Source organism: Vipera berus (genome assembly GCF_964194415.1).
Source record: "Vipera berus genome assembly, chromosome: 2".
Lineage (NCBI taxonomy): Eukaryota > Metazoa > Chordata > Lepidosauria > Squamata > Viperidae > Vipera > Vipera berus.
Window position 1 is genome coordinate 141,061,575 of NC_138203.1, and position 16,954 is coordinate 141,078,528.

A 16,954-nucleotide genomic window follows, 5' to 3' on the forward strand; every position below is an offset into this window, starting at 1 on the left:
CAAGATTCTAAAGACAGGAAGTCTGGGTTTGCCAGATCTTAGGTTATATTAGGATGCTTGTTGTCTGGTATGTTTAAAAGATTGGATAGCTTTAAATAAAGTCAAGGTTGATAGACCTTAAATGTTTTGATTTGAGATTTTGGTGGCAAGCCCATCTGTGATATGACAAAGTAAAAGTTATCCCTGATTTTAAAATTCATGCTATTAGGCAATCGATTGCACGTCTATGGTGGAAGTATAAAAGAAGATTATCTGATAAAGTGCCACTTTGGCTATCACCTCATGAAGCACTACATAGAACAGAATGTATGAACGAATGGACTAAAATTCACATTAAATTACAGTTTGAAAGAAAACTTTTACCAAATGATGTATCATTGGTACTTGACCCCAGATAGACTAGCAAAAATATATAAAGGGATTTCTAATAACTGCTGGAAATGTAATCAAAATCCAGGTTCATTGTATCATATGTGGTGGACTTGCAAATATGTGAAAACATACTGGATAAACAACAATGACAATGCAAAAGATATTTAAGACACAAATATTAATGAAACCTGAAGCTTTTCTCTTAGGTATGATGGACAAGACAATTAAAAAACAATTTGGGGTGCTATTCCTTTACATGGTGACGGCTGCAAGGATTGTACTTGGCAAACACCCGAAAGAAAAATAGATGCCAACTGTTGAAGAATGGATGTTGAAATTGACTGAACTAGCAGAGATGGCAAAATTAACTGCTTTGATTAGAGATAATGGACTAGACAGCTTTATAAGAGACTGGAAACCGTTTGTAGATATTCTACGTGCTAAATATAATAACACATGGCTAACAGAGAGATTTGAAGATTAGTGTAATCTTTAGCTTAACCTATTGACTTGTGGATCCTACATGTTAAATAATATTAAATTTAATTGACCACTTTTTCCTCTTTTTTGTTTACTATGATTTTCTTTTTTGTTGTTGTTAGGGTTGAATGTATGCTTTTGTTTTGTTTCATTTTGTTTGTTTTGTTTTGTATTTTATTCTCTATGATAAAACAATAATAATAGAAAAGAAGTGAGTACATCATTAAAGTGAAGAAGATCTTAGTCCAAACTCAGTGGAAGAAATACCATCAAGGCAGGAAACACCAAGGCAATTCCATTCATTAGATAGACAGCTGGCAGAGTGGGCTGGGCTCAAGCAGAATTAAAAGCTCTGGGTAGAAAGATTGGAAAAATAATGAAAATGAATCATGCCCTTCATCCATGTAGCAATGTTGATAGATTCTACTTAGTGGACGTGGAATGTTGCAAATACACCAGATGTATTTTTTGAAGACCAAAAAATGGACATTGGAAGAATGTCTGAAAGACAGTGAAGTTGATGCACTGAAGCTGGTACACAATGAAGGCTTACTGAATACCCAAGAGACCAAAGTAGATGTAAGAAAGACCAAACGAAGACTAGAAAAGAGACACTGAAGGGCAAAGGTAGTACCAATAGTAATGGGTGTCTAGGGTCCAATCTCACAAGTATCTGAGCACCATTTGAATGCTATCAGCATTGATCAAATTACCATCAGTCAGTTACAAAGGGCAGAATTCCTTGGAACAACTTACCTCCTACCATGATACTTTTAACACTATCAAACATCAACATCTGTCTATCCCAGGTCCTTGGGAAGGGCTTGATAGGTGGATAACGATGCCAAATCCAGGGTAAACATTTGGCTGACATTTTCCCTCCCCCACCCCCACCATACAGGCTGGGTTCGAGAATAAAAAAAAAGAGAGTTGGCTAGCAAATTTGGAAGAAGTTGCAGCTACCCTGATTCCTGCTATACAAGAACATACTAAAGCTATATCCCCGATCCCTGGGATGCAATCTGGAAACCAGCTTGCTGTAGCTCTCAGGGCAGTAAGGAAAAAGTCCAGGACCGGCTCAGTTAACTGGATTTGAAGTCTTAAGTTGTAATCAGGCAAGGCAGTAAGTAACCCTACGAGAATAGGAGAAAGCAACCTAAATAAAAAAAAATGTTCAAAAAGCAGGAAGGAGCTAATCAGAGAAACACTTTTGGGAAGATTGCAGCAAATACTCATGTACTTATATGAGTGCAAAGAGAACTTTTCAAAAGAACTAATCAAGTATACTGAGGAAAAAAACAATTAGCCATATGTGTTAGGCCTACATAAATGACGAAATCTATTAGCAGGCTTTGTTACAGCCTGTTTATTTGTTTTAAACCTAGAAGCTTTGAGCACAGATCTTCAGATGACACATGCTTATACAGTACAATACCAATTGTTCCGCTAATGCCCACTAGAGGGAGTACTGTAATGCTAGGTGCCATCCGGACAGGCACTAAGCATTGCATATCTAGACAACAATAATACCATAGATCTGAGAGCCATCCAAGTCAGCTTTCACCAACCTGTTGATATGCTTTTGCCAAACTAGATATGCTAAGCCACAACTCCCAGTCCTGAACACCGTGTGCCATTTCATCACACTTTCTAGGGATGGTTGTCTCTGCCTTAATATAAATGATCCTTGACCTAAAACATCTGCTAGAAATGCTAAAAAGCTATATTGAAAGAAAAATCTTCTTTTTCCCATCTGAACAAAACTACTTGAACGTTTAACTGGGCATCTTTAAACCCTTCTTTTTGTACACTACCTATTAACACACTGAGCCTCAGAAGATACGCGCATGAGCTTTGCTGACCTAATGGACAATGATCTCTAAATGTTTTCCCCTGTTTCCAGCATGCTTGTAATACGTTTGCCAGTGGCCAACATTACCCACTTCTTTTATCTTTTGTGATAACAGCTTCTCTTAAAGGCTCATTTATCTTCATAACACTACTCTGACTTGTTTGCAAACAAAGGCATTATTTAACTATACACCCACGGAGACAGGCGGGAGAACTAGAGACATGTGTTCAGACTCCCAACTAGACTCCTAACTCCTGCTCAATCATGCACAAGAAAACAGAAATATAAACAGTCACGGACACCCAACCTTTTCCCTTTTCAGGGACAAACACACATGTGTATGTATGCGTGTGCATGACTGTGTAAAATACACGTATTCTCTCTGAGGCCCCTTGTGATGTACAAAAGTTCTCCTTTCTTGTTTCTACTCCTTCTAATTTGTAAATATGGACACTTCGTTCATTTTGTAACACAGAAATTTACTGAACGTCGTTTTGAGGAATATTCCTATCATGTGAGAAACCCTCACTGAGCTTGAGGTCTTTGCAAAGTAGTATCAGATCAATGAATGCACTGTGAAACAAAGCCATCAGCGCTACATGCTTTCATCCACTGAAGCTTATTCTATAGCAGAGGTAGACAAATTTCAGGCACAATCAGGTCCAAAACAGCAACAAATCAGTGAAGCTGTATGTACAATAAAACGGTTGCTTTAAAACTGTTTTCTTTCTTCCCTTCTTGAGCTACACATTAGGATGTCATAGGCATTCAAATATAAATGTAGCTCCAAAACTGGCTAGTAAAGAAAGCCTTGACCAAAATCTACCACTAATATTTTACAGGTGAGAATCGTAAGACTAAATTAGATGAGCAATTAGCAGAAGTTTAACTATGTCAGAGTTGGGTTTTTTTTAAGTGCAACTCTCCTGCAGTTGTAAAACTGTTTGAAATTCTACTGCAGATTATTGAGAAATTTTGTAGAACGTTCCCCCAAGCTACTTTTTATTTATTTTACTGGTACCTTCATTTTTGTCTGTCTCACAGCAGTGATATTAAGATTGCAGTGCTTCGGCCCCTTGGAAAGTACAATGTGCCATCTCAGTACACTCTGAGCTCTCTTCCAAATAAGATGGTCCAGAATGCATGCATTTTGTTCGGTTGAATATTCACTTCAGATCAGAATAAATGCCAAGGCAGCATTAGCCGTGGTGGCGCAATGGTTAGAAGGCAGTATTTCAGGCTAACCCTGCCCACAGCCAGGAGTTCAATCCTGACCAGCTCAAGGCTGACTCATCCTTCCATCCTTCCAAGGTGAATAAAATGAAGACCAAGATTGTTGGGGGCAACATGCTGACTCTGTAAACCACTTAGAGTGCTCTAAAGCATTATAAAGTGGTATATAAGTCTAAGTGCTGTTGCTATTGCTTTGTAGTATTGCAAGCTAACTGTCCACTGTCAAGAGTTTGAGCCTGACCTGCTCAAGGTTGACTCAGCCTTCCATCTTTCTAAGGTCAGTAAAATGGGGATTCAGATTGTTGGGGTCAATATACTGACTCTGTAAACCACTTAGAGAGGGCTATAAAGCACTGTGAAGTGGTATGTAAGTCTATTGTTATTGCTATTGTGGAATAGATGCAGAATAAAAGGCAGAAGTTAAACCCAGAAGGCGCAAAACTGAAAAGCTACTGATTTCTGTGTCCCAAAGTTTAAATTTTAGCACACTAGCACAAGATCATACTTCCTTAAAAGACAAATGATGTGGTAGTATTTTCTGACTGTTTTGTATTTACAGCTGGCAAGGACTAAATTTTACCAGCTTCAATTTTGTGGCTTAGCACTCCTAAATGATAAGCTATCACTTTTCATCCATGCACTGAAAACTTGCACTGCAGCTTATGAAAGATGCATATTTGCACTTTTCCTGAGGATTCCCTTGTAAAGTTTTGGAAGTTTGATTAGGATGGGATGCAAAGTAAATTTTGAACCAAAATCTCCACAACAGTAATAATCAGTTTCTCAAAACCTAAAATGCTCTTATCTCATTAAAGAAAACCTCTCCTACTTTCTTAGATTAGTATAACAAGTCCTGCTGGTTTGTGGCAGCTCTTTCTACAGTCATCAAATGTTCGGGATCTTAGTGCTGTGGTGCTGTGGCTGTAGAATGCTCTCCATTTAAGAGGTTACTAAATCAGTCTTTCTCTCTCTCTAGGTCTTGGGAACAAGTCTTCTTTTAGGAAACACTTGGAATGCTACAAATAGCCTTTGAATCATGGCCAGAATTAGTGCCCTTTCGAAGTTACAACAGACTATCAGAACTTCAAATAACTTGGGGTTATTTACAATTGGGATTCGAAGTTCTGACAGCCAGTTCCCTGCTCCCCTGTGGTCACATGACCAGACTTTAGGCTCTTGACAATATGACTGCATTTACAGCAGTTTGCAGTGTCCTGAAATCGCATAATCACACTTTACAATGGTTTTGCCAAAACCCAGAATTTATTTCTGGTTTCTGGCAAAATCACACCTATAGAGTACCATTGGCTTGCTTAATGACCACGGCGGTCACTTAGCAACTGCCACACAGAAAAAAGATCACATGACCGACTCATTTTACGAACTTTACAACTCATGACCTTGATGGACAGGTTCCATTATGATCGTTAAGTCGAGGACTACCTTTAATATCCAATTTTACAATGGTTTTAAAGTGTTACCTTTTGAAAAATAAATTGGTGCTTATTTCGGAATCCATTTGATGTAAAAAAACAAAATACAGAACGGGAAGTAACTGAACAACAGCATTGTGAAAGTATATTTGAGATAGACCTAGGAGTGGGAACACATGTGAAAATTGGAATATTAGCAGAAGATAAACTTTGGAATAGCAGTGACAAATGCACTTTACCAAACTTATCTATGCCAACAAGCAGATTTGAGGGCAAAGCCTGTTTGTGCAAAATAGTTCATATGTGCCATGCTGGAAAAAGCTCATTGCAAAAAGAACATTCTTCCTCAGGGAAGTACAGTATGACTAAACCAAGCAGAAATCTGAGTCTGGCTCAAGTCACACAAACTCAGATGATGCCCCCTGGCGGAAAAACTACCGGTATATAGATACAGCTGGAGAATCTGGAAGTAGGGGTCGCAGCATGGGCTGCAGTTGGCAGAGCCGATGATGCAATGAAGATTCCAGTTTAAGAAAGACAGAAGCATCGCTGGGAAAGAAATACAGATCAAAGCTTCAACATTCCATGAATGGACCCCGCCCCGTCCCCCCAAAAATACTGCAGTGGACTCCAAGAAAAAGGGAAGAGGGGGCTATTTTAATAAAAGTTCACTCCTTCTTTCTCGGGAGCCCCATTCAGGAGAGCCCTAGGCTCACAACTACAAAGTGCATAGATATGCTGTGAACTGGAGTTATGGATGACTGACAGCCCTTCAGCGTGGGGACGCTGCTTTGGCGTGTTGAAACCTGCACACGAGAAAGCACAAAGGGTTCCCATTGCTGCACTGGCAGATGGGAAGCATGCAACTAAGCAAAGCCCAGAGGTCTGGCACAGAGCCTGGGCACACCTTGGGGTGGATAAAGGTAGAGAAGTCAGGACATGCCCCAAAGCGTGGAGAACGCAGTACAATAACCAGGAGGAGCCTGGGCCCAATTTCTTGGTATCCTAGGTCGGCACAAGCAAAGCACAGTAAACTCATGCACACACAATGAAAGGCACTTCCACTCAACAACTTTCTCTTGTAGACCCCTCAAAGAAATCAGAAGGGAGCAGTTCCCAAAGATGATGCAATCTCCAAATAGTGATTCATCCCAAAATGAAGGCTACACCACCTTATGTGGGTCTTTTCACAAAGAACTTCTTCACACGCCTACTTTCAAGTCAAGGGTATTGTGTAAACTAATAAGCTAATTACTGAATAAGCCAATTCAGTCCACCCATAATTAATTTCCTCTAAAATATCCATATAATGCAATTCTTTTCTATACCCATATACGTATACATTTCGTAGCATCTTGCTAAATAAACCTTTTCCCCTAGTGGTGTGATTCAAATATGTGAACAGCCGGTTCTGTTTGGATGCCATTTCCGGAAGTCCATTCTGGGCCTGGGCAACAAAAAATTAGCTACCGGTTCTGCCGAAGTGGTGCGAACCGGCTGAATCCCACCACTGCTTTCCCCCTTATTTTCAAGATAACCAAAGAGCCCTGTGAATGATGCCACGTGTAGCAATAATTCTTTTGAAAAATGGTCCATGAAATGTTCTGAGAGAAAAGTCCAGTGTTCAGTGGCTTTGTCTTCAAAGGCATCTGGTGCCCAGATTACAAATCAAATCTATGTACCCAAGGCTGCTATTACCGGCAAAGGGGTTTCCAGGAACAGAGGGGTGGTATTTGGCTTATTTAGCTGCCAAAAAGCGAATTTGGGACAGAAAGATTTCTGAAGACAGGCAAACTTTGGAGGCATGCTGTCGTGGGTCTGGCCTATTCACAGTGATGGTGAAAAGCTTCCATGTTTTACAAATGATTCTCTCCATCCCTTCCGGAGGTTTCATGCTCTCCACATCTACCTTTAACTTTTTCTGGGGAGGCAGGCATGCTTCTGTACAAAATGCTAAGCTTCCACCACCACCACCTTTGCTTTTTAAGTCCCCATGAACTCCACAGGTAGTCCTCGACTTACAACAGTTCATTTAGTGACCATCCAAAGTTACAACAGCACTGGGGGCGGGGAAAGCAACACGTGTCCATTTTTCACACTTATGACCGTTGCAGCAATCCCCATGGTCATGTGATTTACATTCGGATGCTTGACAACTGACTCACATTTATGACGGTTGCAGTGTCCTGGAGTCATGTGGATCTCCTTGTGTGATCCTTTCTGACAGGCAAAGTCCATGGGGGAAGCCAGATTCGTTTTAACAACTGTGTTACTAATTTATGAACTGCACTGATTCACTTAACAAGTGTGGTGAGAAAATTCGTAAAATGGAGCAAACTCACTTAGCAAATTCCTCAACAATGTAAATTTTGGGCTCAGTTGTGGTCGTAAGTTGAGGACTACTTGTATACAGCACTCAGAAGCACTAGAAACAAAGAGGAGGCTGGGAGGTTCTTTTCCCTTCCTTTTTGGACTTGTTTACTTGAACGCACCTCACAAGTATCATACAGGGACGCGGTGGCTCAGTGGGTTAGGACGCTGAGCTTGTAGATCAGAAGGTCGGCAGTTTGGCGGGTCGAATCCCAAGTGCCGCGTAAGAGTGAGCGCCTGTTACTCGTCCCAGCTTCTGCCAACCTAGCAGTTCGAAAGCACGTAAAAATGCAAGTAGAAAAATAGGGACCACGACGGTGGGAAGGTAACAGTGCTCCGTGCGCCTTTGGCGTCTAGTCATGCCGGCCACATGACCACGGAGACATCCTCGGACAAGCGCTGGCTCTTCGGCTTTGAAACGGAGATGAGCACCGGCCCCTAGGGTTGGAAACGACTAGCACGCATGTGCGGGGGAACCTTTACCTTTACTTTTACACAAGCATCATGTGATATGTTCATGAACAATACAGGATCCTAAGATATGAGCTTCTACAACTCTACCATTTGAAGTCAGTGTTGTTGCCCTACAATGCCCCAAGTATACACAGCTATAGGGTGATTCGACTGAACCAACCCAATCTGTGTTTCCATTCTGCTCCCTGATGGCTTTGGCAACACACTGATTACTGAAGAACTTGGAAGATTGTCACCAGTGCTTTTTTTGTAAAAGAAAAAGGTGCCGGAACTCACACATGTCATACAACCTGCCTTGCCTACCCTACAAGGTTCTATCCAAAAAAGGTGCCGGAACTCCGTTCTGAGCGTTCTATGAGAAAAAAAGCCCTGATTGTCACAGTGTATTGTAATGTGTGGAATAGAAGTCCATCAACTTGTAATTAGATTTTATGAACTCTGTTGTTCAGATAAAACGTGAAATCCTCGTCAGTAATTCAGCTAATATATTCAAATCTCAGGCTTATCATCTTCTTCTGCTTAACTAAAGATTTTCCAGAAGAAGATGATCCTGGTATTGTATCATGTTGTTCCTAAAGGTCACACTTCTTGTGGAAATCTCCCACAAATCAGTACAGTGATTTTGCTATACTTGTAGGAATCCCTCTTTTAGATTCTGCAGTACTGAGTCCAAACCTTCTGAACAAGAGAAAGGTGAAATGTAATGGCCCCTAATACAGTGCTGGCGTCATTAAAATATCACACACTTGAGAAAGTGAGTGGGCTGAACCAAGTTTCTGGCTGAAAACATTGATTTGCAGCAACCTTCCCTATTTTTATGCACTGAATTGCAAGACCCATCACCCCAGCAAAATGAAATGTGCTGGCTGTGGATGATCAGTGTTGTAATCCAAAATGGCTGGAAAGTGCCAGGGTCTGAGGAGATGCATTCATTCATTATACTTAAGCCAGCCTGACACTACTCACAAACATTTAGCCTATGCAGGTTAATGCCTGATTGTTTGCTATGACTGGGTATCGTGGAGAGAAACAACTTAAAAGCAGAAATAAATCCATACCCAACAACCTCTCTCACTGCATTATGTCCCACGTGGACAGCACTCAAACCAAATTTGCCCACAACCCTGGACAGGGTTTTGAGTCCTGATGGTCCTTAGGGTCTGGAACCAACACCCCAACTGCACCCAGCCCCATGCCAACTTGCCCATCACCTCTTCCTTTCAAGGGACTTACACAGTGATGCCATTTCCTTCGGCAGGTCAGTAGGATAGCTCCGGAAGTAACCTCCATTGGTCAGCACCTCGAAATGTGGGTTAGGGAAAGGGAAGGGGTATACAGCAGGGGGGAAGCCATTTACATGAGCCAGAGGAGTCCCACCAGAGCAGCCTCTCTCCTTGTTTACAGCCATGACTGAGAATAGGAAAGTCAATGCGTGAGAAAAATGAAAAACTCCTCTTAAAAAAGCTGATTGGCGCTGACAGTGCTCCAGGCAGATGGTCCCATGACTGTGGCCTTCGCAAGTATCCCGTTCAAAGGGAGAAGGCCATTCCTCTCCTGTCTCCTTCTGATGCAGTCCTGCAAAGGAATGAATTGACATTAGTACTATTCAGCTGTAGAGAAAACAGCCCACTCCCAGCACTATTTCTCCATTGCCATCCGGGATGGTCACAAGGAAGAGATGGAAATTGGGAAACACTTGCAACAAACAAACAAACAAACAAACCATGAGGTAGAGAAAGAACTCACCCCTTCTCTCCCGCTCACCCCCACCCCCACCGGTTTCTGTCTGGGTTTTTAGCCTTTTTGACCATGGTCGCCAATTTTTATTCTTAGTTTTTATTGTTTGTTTGTTTGTTTGACTTGTGAGCCACCCAGAATCGTTGGGAGGCACACAAATTTTAAAAAATAAATATGTATCAGACACCTAGGTGCCTTCATCTCATTCTTAACCGCTAGGGGCCAGAGAAGCAGGGACAGGGGGGAAAAAAGTTTTATTGTGGAAATATAAGAAATGAGCAGAGAAAGGTGACAATGTTTGGCACCTTTCTGCAGTACACGGTAGGGCTTGACAGAGCGAGGATAATTTAGTCAAAGGGAGGGAACCCCACAGACCTACAGAACTAAATAAACAGAATGCAGCCAGCAAAACTATTGATGGAGAAGAAAAACTGCACCAGCTCCCCTCCCTCAGGAAATCAATATTTCTAAATAGCGTCTACCCAGCCTTCCCCATCTTGGTGAACAATATCTTGGGGAGACTGTAACTCCCCAAGATATTAGTCATACTGGTTGAGGATGGTAATTGTTGTAATTAACACATTTGAAAGGAACCAGGTTGCAGAAGCCTGGCCTATTTTGGAAAAGCTCTGCAGATTTTCATACAGAAACTTTTCTAGCAGGAAGTAGAGATGGACTCTTGATCTTTGTATATGAAAACCTCGGGTCTACCATAGAAGTGCGGAGAATGCTCCTCAATCAAACTTTTCTCCACGCTTTCTAATACAGAAAAGTGAATATTTCAAAGGTGGTTTTCCAAAAGGCAACTGGACTTCCTTGGGTTTTTCTTTGAAAACATTTCACTTCTCATCCAAGAAACCTCTTTAATTCTAACTGACTGGTGGGGAATGGAAGGATTTACGTATAATGCTTCCAAAGGAAAATAAATAAATAAGACAGTCTAGTTGCCTTTTGGAAAAGCACCTTTGGGACAACCATGACCTGGAAGATTGAGAATCTCCATAGACACAAAGGGGAATACCATACTTTAGAGCACGGGTGTCAAATTCACCGTGTCATGTGATGTGTCACAACATTTTTGCATTGCCAGAGCTGGGGTGGGCGCGGCCTCTGTATGATGCAACCAGCAGTTTGATACCCCTGCTTTATAGTATTGTGTAATTGTGGAGGAAAAACCTGTCTCTTGTTATTGAAACTGAACAGGCCATCTTTTAGAGCATAGGTGAATTGTGGACTTCAACTCCCAGAATTCCTGAGCCTGGCTGGATGGCTCAGGAATTCTGGGAGTTGGACTCCACAACTCATAAAAGGGCCATCATCCCCCACCCATTTTAGAGAATCTAACTCATGGACACTCGTGTGATCCTCCCTTTCGTAGACCCTAGTGCAATACTGTGATTTTCTCAGAGGTGTTATCTTGCCAGTTCAGTTCAGTTTGCAGGAACTGGTTTGTTTGTGATGGAAGGTGGTTTGGCAGGAAGACTGGAAGTTCCAGTGGAGATCAGAGATGGCCTGGCCATTCTTGAGAATAGTGGGAAGATGATGGGAACATCCTGAAAATTTCAGAGAGGTAGGTAAGGTGGTGTCAGCAGCAGGATTAGGAAAATGGAGGGGGGTGTGTGTGTGTGTATGTCTGAGTTGGCTATTGCTTAAACACTAGTCATCTCCTCTGCCTGCCTACTGTAACATGAAGATGTTTTAAATAATGAAAAGCAATGGCACTATTATCTATTTTATAGTGATTTTCTCACATATACCACTTAAAATGCCAAAGTGCAACGACACACACAAGAAGGCAAATTAGACTATCCTGCTAAGAGTTTTTTCACTTTACAGGTAGTCCTTGACTTATGACCACAATTGAGCCCAACATTTATGTTGCTAAGTGAGACATTTTTTAAAGTGAGTTTTGTTCCATTTTACAACCTTTCTTGCCACAGTTGTTAAGTGAAACACTGCAGTTATTAAGCTGGTTACATGGTTCTTAAACTGGCTTCCCCCATTGACTTTGCTTGTCAAAAGGTCACAAAAGGTAATCACATGACCCTGGGACACTGCAATCCTCATAAATATGATTCGGTTGCCAAGCCTCTGAATTTTGACCATGTGGCCATGGGGATGCTGCAACAGTCATAAGCGTGGAAAACATTAGTCACTTTTTTCAATGCCACTGTGACTTCAGTCACTAAAAGAATTGTTGTAAGTTGAGGAATACCTGTATATAGTTCTCTTAAGCAGGCATTTTCTTCCTTCACAGGCTGAATAAAGCTGCAAGATGCAGATGACTGTATCTGACTGAACTTTTAAGTAGAATCCAACCCTTCTGATGTGAAAATGGGGGTGGGGGAGGCTCTTTCCTCCCTAGAAATGAATAGCTTCAGGGATTTTAAAGTTTTGAAAATCCCTTCCCAAGAGATTTTGAGAACAGACCAATTAGAAGAAGCCCTATCAAGGCAAAAGAAAGAAATAGGCATTATATGCCTAGAAAAACTAGAAAGGTTTGTAGCAGGAATGGATCCTAAGTTGTGGCTGAGGGGCACACTTCATATTTGGAAATAGTCAAGGACATGATGAATTTAAAAGAGTGAAATAGTGATCTTCACAAGACATGAACTACACAGAGGCAGGACCAAGAAAATTTTCTTCTCCATGGCCTTTGGGAAGCAGGTTGGTTTTTTAAAAAAAATTATGCCAAGCCTTTTTTAGGATTTAAGTTACACATTTTATGGCAAGAAATTACCACACTGATTTTTGATAAGTATATATAAAGAGGCTCTAGGAATATCTATTTAAAATACCCTGATCTCTGGTAGCTCACTCTAGTATTACCAAGGGGGGGGAGAGAGAGATCTGTCTTGCTTCTTATTTGTAATCAGCAGTGTGAGACACAATGAGCTTTAGCAGAGTAAACTCTTGATGCTACTTATCTCCACTCCAGTCAAAGTTTTATTGGCTTAATTTTTGCCTGGGGAAAATGCTCTTAAGGGCATAGGCAAAAGGCCAGGTTTTTTTTTAAAGTAAACAGTTTTTAGAAAGTACTACGGTAGGGAAAGAAGTTAGACACACAAATACTGTGATTAATTTCCAAAATAAGAATTGTTGGTGCTGAAGCTTATCCACCCTGCCCCCCTCCTCATCCTGGTTTTGAGAGTACACTCCCAAATCCAAGAAACTGGTGAAAACTGGTTAGCATTGTTCTGTGATAAGGCAAAAAAGCACTCAGTACATGAGCGAGGGCACTCTGCTTCCTGTTTTTCAAGATCAGAATTGCCTGCTAGAAAAGGAACATGCAAAAATTATCCTGCAGAGATTGGGTGACTTTGTCATCAAGGGAGTAAATAAGCATATAGTATTTTTGAGGGGTAAAACACAAGTCAACCTCAAGATTTTTCCTCCAGAAAAAGAATCAAATCATCCACACTATCACCTCCACAGAGGTACAACCTCTTCTTCAAATGGAGATAGGCATATTCCAGTTTTCTTTGGTTTAATACCACCCCACCATATAGAGATCCCCTCAGTGACCAGATTTATATACCGGCAATATTAGTTCTTTGTTTTAAAAGTCTTCCTTCACAAGACGACAGAATGTCTCTTTTCATTCGGAGCCAGACGCATTCTCAGATTTAGCCCCAATCCACAGATGAACCGCTGGGTCTGTTTGCTGCCTGATTCTGCAGCAGAAAGCAGAGACTGTTTTCTCTCTCTCTCTCTCTCTCTCTCTCTCTCTCTCTCTCTCTCTCTCTCTCTCTCTCTCTCTCTCTGTGTGTGTGTGTGTGTGTGTGTGTGTGTGTGTTGGCTCTTGAACCACTTCCAAAAACAGGCGAAGGGGTTTTTTTTGTTTTTGCTGATGTTGTTCTTTCTTCTTCTTCTTCTTCGGGTGCTTTTTACCATATGATTTAAATCAAGAGTCATTTCAGGTTCCCAGATAAATGAAGCTTATGTTCTTGCTGCCAGCCCTTGGCTGGGGCTGTACCACCCTGGGGGTAGAAAGTGAGCTCACATCTTCCACATGGAACCCAACACCACAGGCCTAATTTACAACAGTCCAAGCAGCGCCTTTTTCCTGCCGATTCGGAGGAGGCGCTGCTTTTCCGAACCTACCCCCTGCCACCCCTCAGCCCATCACTCACTCTTCACCTTCCTTTCCCCCCCCCCCCACCCGCTTCTTATACTCCCGGCCTCTGAATGGGCTTGCAAGCGCAACAGCGCACGCATACGCGCACCTCCTCTCCCAGCTGCTCCGACCCTTTGTGCCCCTGCTCCGTCTTTGCATCCTCCTCCTCCCTTCCCCACCCCCCTCCCGTCAGCCCCGTCTTTCATTTTTCTTCTCCCAAATGGATGGCGTTCCACCCAAGAGTGAGGCCAATGTGAGGGGGTTTAGGCAGCGCAACACCAGAGGCAAGGCGTACTTCGCCTCGATCATCTTTCTCTCCTCTGTTGCCGTGGGACGGGGGTGGGGGCGGGGGCGCAGAGAAATACCCTACCGCAGGGGTCTTCAAACTTGGCCCTTTTATGACTTGTGGACTTCAACTCCCAGAATTCCTCAGCCAGCATACGCTGGCTGAGGAATTCTGGGAGTTGAAGTCCACAAGTCATAAAAGGGCCAAGTTTGAAGACCCCTGCCCTACCGCCATGTAACTTCGGCGCCGTGGGCTTTCCTCACAGCCAGCGTCCCCTCATTCTGTCATCTAGCCCAGACCCCCCACCACCACCACCTCTTGCCCATCGCTCAGACTCGTTTCTGGCTCGAGCCCTTTTTCGCTGCCCCAGCCAAAGCTGCCCACGAGGACCGGGGGATGGGATTGGGGGCGGGGGGGAGGGGGAGGGCACCGCTTGCGCTCGGCCCCTTTAAAACTGCAAAGGCTCGGCTTGACTCCGCACCATCCACCCCCGCCCGCCCCCAGTCCCCGCTGCCGTGGGTTCTGCCAAGTGCCCTGAGCGGCTAAAGCCACGAGATTTCGAGCGAGCAGCTTAACTTAAAGGCTTCATTTCCGTAAACTTTTCCATATGTGAGGGCCTCTCTTGAAGCTCGCGTTCCAAAAATAAACGCGCCGTCAGGCTGAGGTGTCCAAGCGCGCGGAAACCGGGGAAGAAACCCACTGAGAGAAAACAGCACCAGCTCCTTTGCCAGCAAGCTTTGGGGCACAGTCGCCTCCTGGCGCGGGGGGGAAAGTGGGGGCGGCGGAGAGAAAAAGAGGCTTAGAGAGAAGGGCATGTTTTCTAGTGGCAGCAACGTCAAGGAAACCAAGGCAAGGCTCTTTGCCTGTCTCTCCTCTCCGTACCGAGTTCAGCTTCATTCCAGGCGTGCACTGGACTCCCTTGCCGTTAGCGGGAGCCCAGCCTTTTAACTGCCCCAACCGTGGAGGGGAACGTGAGGGTCACCCGGGAGTCACTCTAAGGGGGGTTCTTTCTTTTTTTTTTGGGAGGGGGGAAGAGATCCCGCCCAGAGGCGCTGAAATCCATATATTCTCCGGGTTCCTGAATTTCTCCTAGCCCTTACTGACAAAGAAGCACGTATTTCTGTTGTGTGGAGATGGGGCACGTTTCTAAGAAATCAGTTCTGTTTAAAAGCTTAAAGAATATATATTAAAAATACATAGGGAACAGCTGATATAATAGCTCGGAGCCCCGTGGAGCCATCTCAGTGAAAGACTTTTTGTATTACTGAGTTCTCCGCGGCTCGGTCTCACACTCACATAAGGAGACAGCTAGTCTCTCTCTGTCTGTGAAGAGCTTACAGTTATTTCAAAAGAAGAGAGAAATCAAGAGGCCAGGTTCAACTTAAGCAGGGCAGCAGCCTGTACTCTAGCATTCATTTCACACTAACCTCAAAATGACACCCTGCACTAACACATTTGTCTAAATAGCCTTTGTTTTTTTGGTAAAATACCAATTCCTCTCCTCGTTCCCCCTTCCCAGCACCTTTCTTGTTCTTCTTTCATATGAACCAAATTTCAATTTCCTTCACGTTTCCCCCCAACATATGCTTTCTGCAGAAAACCCAAATAACCGCATCTTAAAAGGAGAAGAAAAAGTGTGGAAACAAACACAAAACACATAGTGAATACCTAGCTTTACTGCTAGGGTAGAGGAAAGCTGAGGTTGTGTGGAGAAAAGCCCCCCCCACACACACAAAAAAGCTGGAGATAGTTTTTATATAAAGATATGCCTATTGTGACATTTGTACAACCAGAAGACTTAAAAGGGATTTTTTTTTGCAAGGTCAACCTAGTTAGTTAGAAGATAAAAGGCAGTTCCAGCATAGAATCCCATATTCTGGGCATGAAGGAAGTCAGAAATGGATTTACCGATGATGCCTAAACTAAAAGAGTGGTTCTTAGAAGCTATAATTCAAGGGGAGGGAATCAAAGAAAAATATTCAAGATTCATGGCCATCTTTATGCTTCTTGAAGCTCTCTTCGATGGCAATTTAAAAGATGAAGTTCACATTTTCTTATCGTAAGTGCCTGCATCAGCATGATTTATGCCTTCTGCTAATACCACTTTCCCCAAGCTGTGGAAGCTTTCCTCAATATGTGTTGAGCTACTCCTCCCATTGTTTCTAGCCAGTACAGCTGAAAAGGCTATCAGACTAGGGAAGAGGAATGAACTCTGCTGCATTCAGTACTGTATAGCAAAAAAAATTAATAAAACCTGTCGTAAATGGATCCCTGAGAATCAGTTTTATAGACACCTCTGCTTCACAAACAAAATTAACATGTCTGTGCATTGTTCAATGATCTGTGACTGCCAAACTTCCCAGAGGCTGCTTGCCATAACCCGTCTTCCAACAAGATTTCCAAAGTGCTTTCAAACTGTTTTGGATAAAATCTTCCCGGAGGGAAAATGACCCAGTTTCATTCTCCGCTGCGGGTTATTTGAGTCTCTCAAGAAGTTGCAAATATGGTGTGGCTGAAGAGCTACTTTACAAACCTACACTAGTTTAAGACACATTTCCCTCATAGTATCACAGTTTCTGAAGAGGATGTAGCAAGAGAGA

General features: G+C 42.8%; 1 protein-coding gene across 2 annotated transcripts in view; it reads right to left on the bottom strand.

The window, feature by feature from the left end:
- RARG (retinoic acid receptor gamma) overlaps positions 1–16,954 on the bottom strand; it is a 140,416-nt gene that overhangs the window by 82,242 nt on the left and 41,220 nt on the right. For both annotated transcript variants that reach the window (XM_081319916.1, XM_081319917.1), the window contains one exon: positions 9,448–9,789. In XM_081319916.1, coding sequence (XP_081176042.1) covers positions 9,448–9,622 — 175 coding nt within the window. In that variant the 5' untranslated portion in view covers positions 9,623–9,789. The remainder of the gene's footprint in view (positions 1–9,447; positions 9,790–16,954) is intronic.